Source organism: Platalea leucorodia, assembly GCF_965183815.1.
Source record: "Platalea leucorodia genome assembly, chromosome: 3".
NCBI classification, from domain to species: domain Eukaryota; kingdom Metazoa; phylum Chordata; class Aves; order Pelecaniformes; family Threskiornithidae; genus Platalea; species Platalea leucorodia.
Genome location: NC_138825.1, coordinates 95,033,955 through 95,046,120, shown reverse-complemented (window position 1 = coordinate 95,046,120; position 12,166 = coordinate 95,033,955). Strand labels below are relative to the sequence as shown.

At 44.8% G+C, this 12,166-nt stretch overlaps 1 protein-coding gene across 3 annotated transcripts in view; it reads left to right on the top strand.

The window, feature by feature from the left end:
- The window catches only part of SMAP1 (small ArfGAP 1), a 107,065-nt gene extending 94,906 nt beyond the window's left edge, over positions 1–12,159 (top strand). For 2 of the 3 annotated variants that reach the window (XM_082307248.1, XM_082307247.1), the window contains 3 exons: positions 7,186–7,354; positions 7,981–8,309; positions 10,675–11,517. In XM_082307248.1, coding sequence (XP_082163374.1) covers positions 7,186–7,354; positions 7,981–8,309; positions 10,675–10,809 — 633 coding nt within the window. In that variant the 3' untranslated portion in view covers positions 10,810–11,517. Of the gene's footprint in view, positions 1–7,185; positions 7,355–7,980; positions 8,310–10,674; positions 11,518–12,050 lie in introns of those variants that run through there. The other variant, XM_082307249.1, reaches the window with a different exon arrangement.
- Positions 12,160–12,166: the final 7 nt, after the last annotated feature.

Sequence of the window (12,166 nt, the reverse complement as noted above, 5' to 3'; positions counted from 1 at the left end):
TTGTGTGTGTGTGTGCCTGATTTGAATTGTAATGGGAGCTGAGAATTGATTCAGTGGCTACAAAAATACATTTTTGTAGAGATGGTGTATGTTCTTCATGATTCATGTCTGACAAGCTTTCATGTAAAGTAGTAGTATGTTTTAGATAACTAGATATTCTTAAATACTCATTTTCCCCTGAGGCCAGGTATGTGTACTTAGCATGGTTGCCGTAGATCAGCAGACAAGCTTCAACTTGTTAACAAATGAATTGTGGTGATGATAATGTGTCAAAGTCCTCGGGTTTTATGGAAAAAAATGAGTTCTTCCAGAAGTTTGCTTTACAGTGAACGTTATTTAAGCATGGTCTTACTGGAGAGCTATTTAGTCCTGTTCTAATATGATCAGTTGAATTGTTTGTAGCTTCTGTTTATGTTTAATTTACCCCTCTCTAAATTTTGAGGTATCTGAAAGCTAAAGTTTAATACCTTCGTCTGGGTCAGGGCAATCCCAAACATGGGTGATGAGTGGATTGAGAGCAGCCCTGCGGAGAAGGACTTGGGGGTACTGGTGGATGAAAAGCTGGACATGAGCCGGCAACGTGTGCTTGCAGCCCAGAAAGGCAACTGTATCCTGGGCTGCATCCAAAGCAGCGTGGCCAGCAGGGCGAGGGAGGGGATTCTGCCCCTCTACTCTGCTCTGGTGAGACCCCACCTGCAGTGCTGCGTCCAGCTCTGGGGTCCTCAGTACAAGACAGACATGGACCTGTTGGAGAGGGTCCAGAGGAGGGCCACAAAGATGATCAGAGGGCTGGAGCACCTCTGCTATGAGGAAAGGCTGAGAGAGCTGGGGTTTTTCAGCCTGGAGAAGGGAAGGCTCTGGGGAGACTCTTTAGTGGTTTTCCCATATTTAAAGGGGGCCTACAAGAAAGATGGGGAGGGACTCGATAACGGTTGGACTCGATGATCTTAAGGGTCTTTTCCAACCTTAACGGTTTTATGATTCTATGACTCTTTATCAGGGAGTGTACTGATAGGACAAGGGGTAATGGCTTTAAACTGAAAGAGGGTAGATTTAGATTAGATATAAGGAAGAAGTTCTTCACTGTGAGGGTGGTGAGGCACTGGAACAGGTTGCCCAGGGAAGCTGTGGATGCCCCATCCCTGGAAGTGTTCAAGGCCAGGTTCGATGAGGCTTTGAGCAACCTGATTTAGTGGAAGGTGTCCTTGCCCATGGCAGGGCCGTTGGACTAGATGATCTTTAAGGTCCTTTCCAACCCAAACCATTCTATGATTATCTTCTCTTTGGTGCTGGAAATGCCTTAGGTGGAACACAGTGGAAGAGCAGGCATCATACTTCAAAACCAGAATGGACCAGCTGGACAGAGTCTAGAGGAAAGGAAAAATATTTTAAGTCCTAGAGAAGGGAAATCTGAAGAAAGAGTTAGAAATGAGACTGCGGGGGAAATAAATGTCTTCAAGCCTTGAAAAGGTTGATTGCAAAGAAACGGCTACCTTGTTTGCCGTGAGTACTGGACATACAGCAGGAAATAAATTTGAAATTTTAATCTTATTGTAAGGATAATTATGTTCTTGTGTATCATCTGAGACAGCGATAGAAATCTGCATCTGACTTTTTCAGCTATTGCTGATAATTCCTTAAAGCAAGAGAACAGATGAGATTTCTTCTTAGTGTTTTGCTTTGATTCTGTGAACTGAATATAGTTGAGTGCTCATTTCCTCATCAGTTATTACCAGGAAATAACAGTTGATGTTTTTTAGTGGAACTGTCTAGATGCCTAAAAACAAAATATGCAAGGTCAAAACCAGGAAGAGTTGAAATAACAGCAAGTCCGTTGACACTGCAAAGATAAAAAGGATGAGAATTGTACACAGAATTTAAGACCTGAGTAGTGTACTGCCTTGCTTGCATAAGAATAATGATTTGCTAGGCTGTATTTCCCCTGCTTCCCTGGAATGCAGGTAACTTTTCCAGTCAGCAGGGAGAAATTGAAAATGTTATGTGGGGCCATTACTTATCACCATATAAATGAGAAACAGTAGAGGCCTGGCTTTTCTACAGCCCATCCCCGCTTACCTACAAGATACCAGCCAGTGCCAGAGACCCGCAGGTAGCGGGAAAGTGCACGTCTGCCATTTTCTTTTCTGCAGTCCTTCACTCAACTGCACGTGTCCCACCGTCCACTTCCCTCTTTCATTTCCACTGCTGCCACCTCTCTTTCAATTTGCAGATGTTGGAGCAGCTGTCCCTGCTAGGGCAGAGGCTTCGACCCAGACAGATCTTCAGATGGTGGACGCAGCCCTGCAAGTCACGGGCTGTGGGGAGTGCCTGGAGCCTCTCCCTGATGCCACGAGAGATGGTCTTCTTCCCTGCAGGAGGTGTGCTGTCCTTCACGAGCTGTGTCACCAGGTGGAGGAGCTATGGCAGGAAGTGAGCAGGCTGTGCAGCATCAGAGAGGATGAGAGACAGACAGGATCTTCTCAGAGACACAGCAGCTTCAAGAGCCCTGGACCCCAACTGTAGTGGAGACGCAGGCAGAGTCTGCTCCTGGCAGAGCGGTAAGTGCAAACTCTGGGGAAGGTGAAGAATGGAAGCTGGTGACTTCTGGCACCAAGAAAGCGGCTCCAGCTCCACCTGAAGATTTGCAACTACGGAACTGGTTCACTGCCCTCAAAGCTGAAGAGGTGCTTTCAAGTGAAGCATCTGAGGCAACTGATGCTGAGCCATGCAAGACCACCAGGATGAAGCAGCGAGTGATAGTAGTGGGCAACTCCCTGCTGCGGGGGACAGAGGCACCCATCTGCTGACTTGACCTGTTGTCTAGAGAAGTTTGCTGCCTTCCAGGGGCTTGGATCTGGAATGCTGTGAAGGGAGTGCTGAAGCTTGTCCAGCCCTCTAGTACCCCTTGCTCTTCTTCCATGTGGGCACTGCCAGGGGCAACCTTGAGGGCGGAGTTGACCACAGAGCTCTGGGGGTGGTAGTGAGCAGTGCCGGGGCCCAGGTCACGTGCTCCTCAATCTTGCCGGTGAAGGGAGAGAGTGTAAGGAGGAGAGCACTGACACTGCGTGTCAACAACTGATTGCAGAGCTGGTGATGCCAAGAGGGTTTTATTTTATCTGACTGTGGGACCCTGTTCGACACTCAGCATCTGCTTGGGAGAAATGGGATCCACCTCACCAAGGGGGAGCAGGGTATCTTTGCTGGCTGGCTGGCTGACCGGGTAAGGAGGGCTTTAAACGAGGGGCAGTGAGGAAGTTACCAGCAGTCCCGTGAGGGAGTGATGGACAGGGTCAACAAGCAAAGGGCCTGTGGTGATGTGAAAGAAAGGGAACACAAAATCAAAGAAAGAGTTTTTAACTGGTGTCACCTCAAGCATTTGCATGTAAGCATGGAAGTGCCTATAAGGCACCCTTACGGAAAAAGCCATCAGACAGACCCCTTTGGGGAAATCAGCATGCTGGGGCGTCTCTGCAGGCGCACTGAAGTGTCTGTACACTAATGCACACAGCATAGGGAATCTACATGAGAAACTGGAGAATTGTGTGTTGTTGCAGGGTTATGATCTTGTAGGGATCACGGAGACGTGGTGGGATGGCTTCCATGACTGGAGTCCTGCAGTGGAGGGACACAGGCTCTTTAGGAAGGACAGGCTGGGAAGACAAGGAGGTGGAGTTGTCCTTGATGTGAGAGAACAGCTGGATTGCATGGAGCTCTGCCTGGGGATGGATGATGAGCCAGCTGAGAGCTTATGGGTAAGGACTTAAGAGCAGACAGGTACGGGTGACATTGTATTGGGTGGCTGCTATAGGCTGCCTGACCAGGAAGAACAGGCAGCTGAGGCCTTCTACAGACAGCTAGGAACAGCCTCACACTCGCAGGCCTTGGTCCTCATGGGGGACTTCAGCCACCCCAGTATTTGCTGGAGGGACAACACAGCAGGACATAAGCAATCCAGGAGGTTCCTGGAGAGCATCAATGACAACTTCCTGACCCAGGTGATAGAGGAGCCAACGAGGAAGGGGTGCTCTGCTGGACCTCATGCTCACAAACAAGAAAGGGCTCACTGGGGATGTGAAGGTTGAAGGCAGCCTTGGCTGCAGTGACCATGAGATGGTGGAATTGAGGATCCTGAGAGGAGGGAGCAGAGCAAAAAGCAAGATCACAAGCCTGGACTTCAGGAGAGGAGACTTCGGCTTCTTCAGGGATCTGCTTGAAAGAGCAATAAGATAAGATCCTGGAGGGAAGAGAAGTCCAAGCAAGCTGGTTGATATTCAAGGATCACCACCTCCAAGCTCAAGAGCGGTCCATCCCAGTGAGCAGAAAGTCAGGCAAAAGATTCCAGGAGGCCTGCATGGATGAACAAGGAGCTCCTGGCAAAACTCAAACACAAAAAGGAAGCATGCAAAAGGTGGAAGCCAGGAAGGCTAACCCAGCAGGAATGTAGAAACACTGTCTGAGCATGCAGGGAGGGGTTAGGAAAGCCAAGGCTCAGCGGGAGTGGAATCTGGCAAGGGATGTCAAAGGCAACAGACTGGCTTCTGTAAGTACATGAGTGACAAAAGGAAGAGTAGGGAAAATGTGGGCCTGCTACTGAAAGGGGCAGGGGCCCTGGTGACACAGGACATGTAAACGCAAAAGGCTGAGGTACTGAATGCTGCCTTCGCCTCAGTCTTTACTAGCAAGACCAGCATTCAGGAATCCCAGGCCCTGGAGACTAGGGGGAAAGGCTGGACCAAGGAAGTCGTACCCTTGGTGGACAAGGACCAGGTCAGGGAATACTTAAGCAAACCGGACATAGATCGTGGCCCTGATGGGATGCACCCATGAGTGCGGAGAGAGCTGGCTGATGTCTTTACAAGGTCACTCTTGATAATCTTTGAACGATTGTGGTGATTGGGAGAGATGCCTGAGGACTGGAGGAAAGCAAATGTCACTCCTATCTTCAAGAAGAAGCAGAAGGAGGACCCGGGGAACTACAGGCCAGTCAGCCTCACCCTGATCCCTGGGGTGCTGTGTCCAGTTCTGGGCTCCCCAGTACAAGAGAGACATGGACATACTGGAGAGAGTCCAACAAAGGGCCACTAAGATGATTAAAGGACTGGACCCTCTGTTAACTTGCTTCCACTGCTTGCATGTACTTCTCCGATCTGCTGAGCACGGCTGTTGGACAGAGGCTGTCTTAGGCAGAGGCCATGGTAGGAGGACCGTGTCAATATGGAATAATTCAATACTGGGGCCTCCTGGGTATATGCGCGGTAAAACAAATACTGTTATTTAGGATGGGCTTCTACCTGAATGCATTACTAAATCTGACTCTGGTATTTTCAAAGACCGGTTATGCCACACTGACAAAGAGTTGTCTCAAATGGAGAGGGCTTCCTACTACCCATTAAAAACCTTCGATTTTGCTTTGCAATCAGAAATTTTTGTCAGTAATAATCAAGAGGCAGTAGCTTTTATAACATGTACGTAAGGAAGTTGATAGTTTAAATGTACATTGGCCAGAGAGAAGGTGTCACAGGTGTTGAATGATTCCTGGTCTTGCTCGCTCTGCTTTCCCTTGGTAGTGCCTACCTTTTGCTAGGGTCCTACCTAGCAAAACCTAGCAAACCCTACCTTTTGTTGCTTACTAAGGTCTAGTGACCTTGGCCCAAATCGGCCGTTGTATAAATGCAGGGTTTTCAGTTGCCACCGAGTTTCCATTTCTTGTTCATTTTTTCTTCCCTTTCCACAGCAGTTTTGGAGATTTTTCACCATCAACCATGCGAATCTGCATTCCTTTCTCCTGGTGGTTCCTGGCCCATTTAGTTGGTACCAGAATTGTTTTGCAGGGCTTTTTTTCCCTCCAATTTATAACACCGAGCTTTTTAGCTTTTTGAGAGTTTTTTAGCACTTCAGGAGTCAGATGCGTTTTCTGAAGCTGCATATTGAATGTTTGCATTGTGGTGTTTGTACAAATCCAGCGTGACCATAGCGGACTTTTCAGGGCCTAGTCAGCAGCCTGCCAGCAAAACCGGGAAAAGTTTGGAGGTTGTTGCTTTAAGCAAGAATATAGGTGTGTTACCGTATCTGCCTGTGCTGTGGTGGCATCTCGTCTGTCTGATAAGCTTGGGTGTGCGATGACAGTAAACAGCCGGACCCAGTTGCAGATCCAGTCAGTTGGCGGTGGTAGCACAAGGAGGGTTTTCCGTCCGTGTCGGAGTCGAAACCCGCACGTGCTGTGGGAGAAGGCGGGTGTGCGCCGAGCAGTTGGGGATCATCTAGCTGGGCTAAAATAAGGCCGTAATTTAGGTGTACATTGCAACCCTGGGTCTTTTTCAATGCATATACAGTTGATTCGCATTAAAAGTTCCCCCTGGTAACAAGATGAGTTGTGTATTTTAAGAAATACAAGAATGCAGCGTGTTGGCTAGTTACCTAAGCGAGCCCCCAGATGCAACTGTATGTGTATGAGCAGCAAAATAGCAGCACTGAAAGACACCTGGATGCCATTTGTTTACAACACATTTTGGTGCAAGAGCAATAAAAAGCCCGACAGCCTGCCTGTGGTTTAGTTTTTCAGTCGTAGGCTACAGTAAGTTTTAGGTAATTATGCTTTCTCAATCAACGAAATGTGCATGAAGAACTCTAAGGCAATTATAAACAATGTATTTTAGAAACGTTATTACTTTAAGTAGATCAGCTGAAATTTTACTGTTGCCTTTTCCCCAAAAATATGGTTCATCTTAGTTGTAGTAGTATATTCCAAAGCACTTAATCTTTTGTTCTAGCTCTTCTCTAATCTATTCTGCCTATGAGAGGATTAATGAGATGTGAATTGTAATCTCCTTATTGATTTCCTAATTATTTTTCATAATCTAACTGCAGCTCATGATTTATGCTTCTCACTGATGAAAAATGTAGGAGCAACAGGAATGAATGATCTGTATCTGTACGCTCTGGAGCTGGCTGGGGGTTTAGGTTTGCGTGTGTTGTGACCTCCGTCTGGTCGGCTTTCCGTATCGTATGTACTGCTTTTTTGTCTTTGGTCATACCACATCTTTTAAAATCCTCATTTGCTTCAAGTTAATTTCTGTCAGTGAACTGGTTTTTCTTGGGTTCAGGAGTGAGGATGTGCAGTAAATATTTAACGTAGCAGCTTTTGCTGGTTTCATTCAGTAGTCTGTCTCGACCTTTATTTCCCAGAGCACTTCCACTAAACCAGCAGCTGCCACCTTGTCTGCGGCATCCGGGGACCTTGATCTATTCACTGAGCAAACACCAAAATCCGAAGAGTCAGCAAAGAAACAACTCTCCAAAGACTCCATCTTATCACTGTATGGCACAGGAACCATGCAGCAGCAAAACACTCCAGGTAGAGAGTTTTGTGAAGGTTTCTGTGCAGTCCTAGTTTAAGCTTTACCTAGAATAGTTATCTTCTACGAGTAGAAAACTAAGGTTGGGTACCCGCTACCTATATTCAAATGAAGATTTTTATTTTTACCATTTATAAAAATGAGAAAATTACGGAAATGTAATACAGAAGCTGTATGCGATTCTAATTCATTTATAGCTGTTCAAATTACGAAGTATACAGTTTACTGAAAGATTTGGGAATGCAGCTTCTGCCGTCTAATTCATCGCTTGAGGTGGGAGTCTCCACTGTGCAAGCAGCGGGCTGCCAGGATGGGTACGGAGCCGTCATACCTGCATTTCAGCTCTGTTTGTATGAGAACAAAGGCCTCCGATACAGCGACTAAAAGATCCTAGTTCACCGCAGGGATTTGCCAGACTTTTTGGCAGTTAACCTCTGGTGGTGAGCCCCCCTCCTTTGAGAGTTTTTAAGCAGTTTTTTACTGTTACCAGAAACTGAATTAACAGCACTGAGGTACAACTGGACAAAGTTATCCTTTAAAATTATTTTGGTGCACTTCTGACTGACGGGGATGGGGGAGGAAATCACAAAACGCTTTTGCTGAGATCTTCCCTTCTCTGGTACAGGTATGTTCATGGGGTCGTCTTCTATGCCCTTTACCACACAACCATCAACTCATTTTCAAGGCTTTCCAGCCATGGGAGTTCCTGTGCCTGCAGCGACTGGGATGATGGGAAACATGATGGGACAATCGGTGCCAGTCATGGGACAGAGCACAGGCGTGATGGTAGGAATGGGGATGCCCAATGGATTTACTGGTACTGCACAAACTGGTGTGATGGGACTGCCTCAAAATGTCGTCGGACCTCAAGGTGGAATGGTGGGACAGATGGTCACGCCGCAAAATAAGTACGGATTGCAACAAAACCAACAAGCTCAATGGAACCTCTCTCAGGTAAAGGCTTGCTATTCCCAGACAAGAGGGCTTTAGAAAAGATGCTGCTTTTCCGATACAAAATGTTTGGCTGTAGGAGGAAAGTTGTGGTGTAGCCGAGTGACAGACTGCTGGACTGTGAACTGCTCAGAGGCATGTGGAAAAAACAGTGAATAATTCAATTAAAGATAACTAATAAATAAGCAGAGAATTAACTGTGCCAAGGTAGACCAAACTCAGTTCTCTGCTTCTGTTGCTCTGATCCTGGCATCTGAAGTAGCTAGGTAAAAAGCTAGCTTAGCTATAGTTACAAAATACTTAAATGTAAACGCAGCCTCATAACTAAAAGCAGAATTTAATTGCTTTGAGGATAGCCGTTAACAATTAATACTTTCATTTACAGACTTCAGGATACATTTCAGCGGAAGGTGCAGTGCTTTGCACTCTAACATTCTCCTGCAGATCATTTGCTTAGGCTAATCCGTTTATCTGTAGCGTTGCCGTGCTCTTTTTTTAAATTTCTTAAACACGTTTAAAAGGTTCTCTAAAAGTGTTAGTGTGCACTTAGTACTACATTTGTACGTTATCCAATGAAACATCTTGAAATCAGGTATTTGAGAGGTTATTGGGGGGGGCGGGGACCAGACCTAAATGATTCCCTTGGCGGTCAGTATGGATGACAGCAACTTTTTTTTTTCATACTCTCGTTTGAATTACAAGAACAGTGTAACAGTTCCGTGCTGCTCACTCTGGTGATTCAGGCAGTGAACCTTAGTGACTTGTTTAGATTGGATTGTACGAATTTTTACTGTTCTGCTCAGTGCTGTGGTGCGAACGTTCATGAAGGTGAGCAGCATTTCTTACATGGATAAAACAGCCCCTTTTTGAAAATACAGGCTGTCATTCTGCTTTGAAAAGTAATTTATAAAAGGTGAGAATTTCAAAATGTCAAACCAAAAAAATCTGTGGATTTACTGCTAACAGTCTTTTTCTAAGTACCCGACTTTAAAAAGACCCCTATCAGCTTTGAAATTAAAATCATGCTTCTTATCAAACCCGTATTAAAAGCTGGCTCACAGAGCAAGCTCTGAACGCGTTTCTGTACTCCTTGCACATCAGACGTTATCAGTACGCTGACGTTCCGCAGTTTGTAGGGAACTCTGATCTCATCTCTGGCTCCGGCTGAAAGGGGGAGAGCTCGCTTCACTTACCAGAATAGCACGCTTTACGTAGTCTGCTTCTTAAGAATTCTACTCTAGAAGAGACTAACAACTAGGTAAAGCATGTTTCCATCAGCTTTTTTTAAATTTCCACATTCAGCGATGGGTTGTTTTTGCGGATGTGCACGTGAAAGCACACAGTACTGAATTTTACCCTGAAATATTAGTTTGCAATTTACTTAACCATTTTTTTCACCAGTGTTTCAGTTGCGTTTCGCAACCGGTATGCGCTCATGTTTACATGAACTCTGATTTTTACCTAATGCTGTCTCTAACTTGAAGCTAGCGTTGCTTATCCGACATCCCTATTCATCGGCTCCCATTATTAATTGCTCCAAATGCTCTCTTGCTCTCAGACTCATGAGAGGGGACGCCCTTACTCTGTCTGTACAGCTAGGTTTTTGGCTTGTCAGTAAGAGTTCCTTTTTTAGAAGGCAAGGGAGAGTAACCTGAGGAACATTTTTACATTGAGCACTGACAATTACAGTGACTGCATAATATCTGTAGAGAGCAGAAATATTTTTGCACCATTCCTGAAGTGAACACACTGAATTTTGAACTCTCTCCCACCTTTAACTAGATGTCGTCTGTAATTTCAGGTGAATGATGTCACTGGTGTCTAAATGATGGTATCTTGAGTCGATTCTTTAGCAAGAATGGTTAGCTTTAGATAATACTCAGGTTTATAAATCGGCCTCATTCTTTGTTGATTGCCACCTAAATGGACAATTTCTATAAAAACTTGTATATTCAAGATTCTGAGGTCATCTGGAGTTGCAAACGTAGACAAGGCTGTGTGACTTGCTTTGGTGTTTCTTTATCGCGGTTGCCACGGTTTTGTTGGTTACCTCTGCCACTTTGCAAGCAAGCTCTTATCAACTGCGACACGTCGGGCGCCGTTGTCACGCGCTCTGTAAATTCACTAGTGGAGCGTTTATACAGACTTGACATTGGCTCAGCGGATGTGTAATGGTGATTGGATGGTTCCAGGAAAGCTGGAGAATGCTTAGAAACTTATGAGTCAGTATTTTTATTCAATGAGAAATATTAATTTTAGGGGAACGTACTTTAACGGGGCTGCTAGTCGGAGGCATGACTGCTTCTTGGCTAGCAGCGTGCCGTGTGTCAGCGGCGGCGCTAACTGGGCTCGTGTGTACGCTCCACAGATGAATCAGCAAATGGCTGGAATGAATCTCAGCAGTTCCAGCACCGCCATGGGCTTTGGCCAGCCCCCCAGCACAGCGGCAGGATGGACTGGCAGCTCCTCTGGTCAGACTCTCAGCACGCAACTGTGGAAATGAAAGTTGCAACGGCAGTCTCGCCCCGAACAGCCACCTAACATTCCTTGTTCAAATGCATTTACTTTCGCTGTTCCTTCCATGTACATATTCTTTTTCTTTCTCCCCAGCTGTTCAGATTAAGAATATAACTGACTGACCGTGTTGTGGTCTATATTGATTTAAATTTGATGTAGTGACAAGCAGATCAAGAATACATTTATACATCATTGGCAGCGTTTTCATACAATGCATATGATTTCATAGACCGTATATTTAAGAAGCTGCTTAACCACATACTGATTTTTTTTCCCTGAAAATTCTAGATCAAATGTTTGCATATAAGGGATGTAGCTATCATGTTAGTAATATCCAAAAATATGAACCCTGACCCCCCAAAACTACCCAGTAATCCTGTAGAAGGTACTGTATGAACAAATGTTTAATCATATATAAATAGAATGTAAATGTATCACTGAGCAATGTTTTCTAGTGTATCAAACAAATTTTGTTTCATCATACATTTCACTGTGATGTTATTATGGTGTGCATAACAGGGAATGTGGTTACTGAAAGAAAGATAAACCTGGATGTTGCTGTAGTTCTACAAATCAATAGTTTATTCTTTTAAAAATGAGCATTTGATCCATTTGAGTTTCCTGTGATAAAGTATCCAATCCGGCTCACGAGGCACGTACACAGTATTAACGCTGGGAACTAGCGGCACAATATGCATACAAGGTAACTCAATGTGAACAGATCTATTTTTCCTTGCAGAGATATCCAGGTTTATGACAGTGATTGTGTTTACATTTTATGGTGCCTCGTAATGATAAAATGTTATTTCCCTATATTAAAAGGATAAATCCATAAATGATCGTGGGTTTTTATTTCATTATTGTGTGACCTACTTGACTGCTGTTTCTTCAAGAAGTCTACTTTTGATGAAGGAAAACATGTTCAATTTGGAGGATCCATTTATGCAAATATTTAGATCTACAGTTCGTGATTTAAAATCAGTTTATAATTACACCATTAAGCTGGATAAATACAAAAAGTATATACATAAATGATGATTTTGAAAATACTCCATTGCAGCCATGTGTCTCTTGATTGCTTTTACTATGTGGAGCCAGCCTTAAAACAAAGGTAAGTGTCAGTTTATTAAGACGAGAGGTCAGAAACGCATGCAAACAAGTTAGAACAAAGCACACCCACTTGATTTGCTTATTAGAGGATCTGACAGCTTCCTTTTGTTTCCACAGAAGTCCGTCAGATGACTATTGAAAGGTCTGACGCAGAAGCAGACTATTTAACTGGCTGAATTCGAACACCTTCTGACACGTCCGTTGTACTGTACTCCTGTGTGACTCTGTCTCCA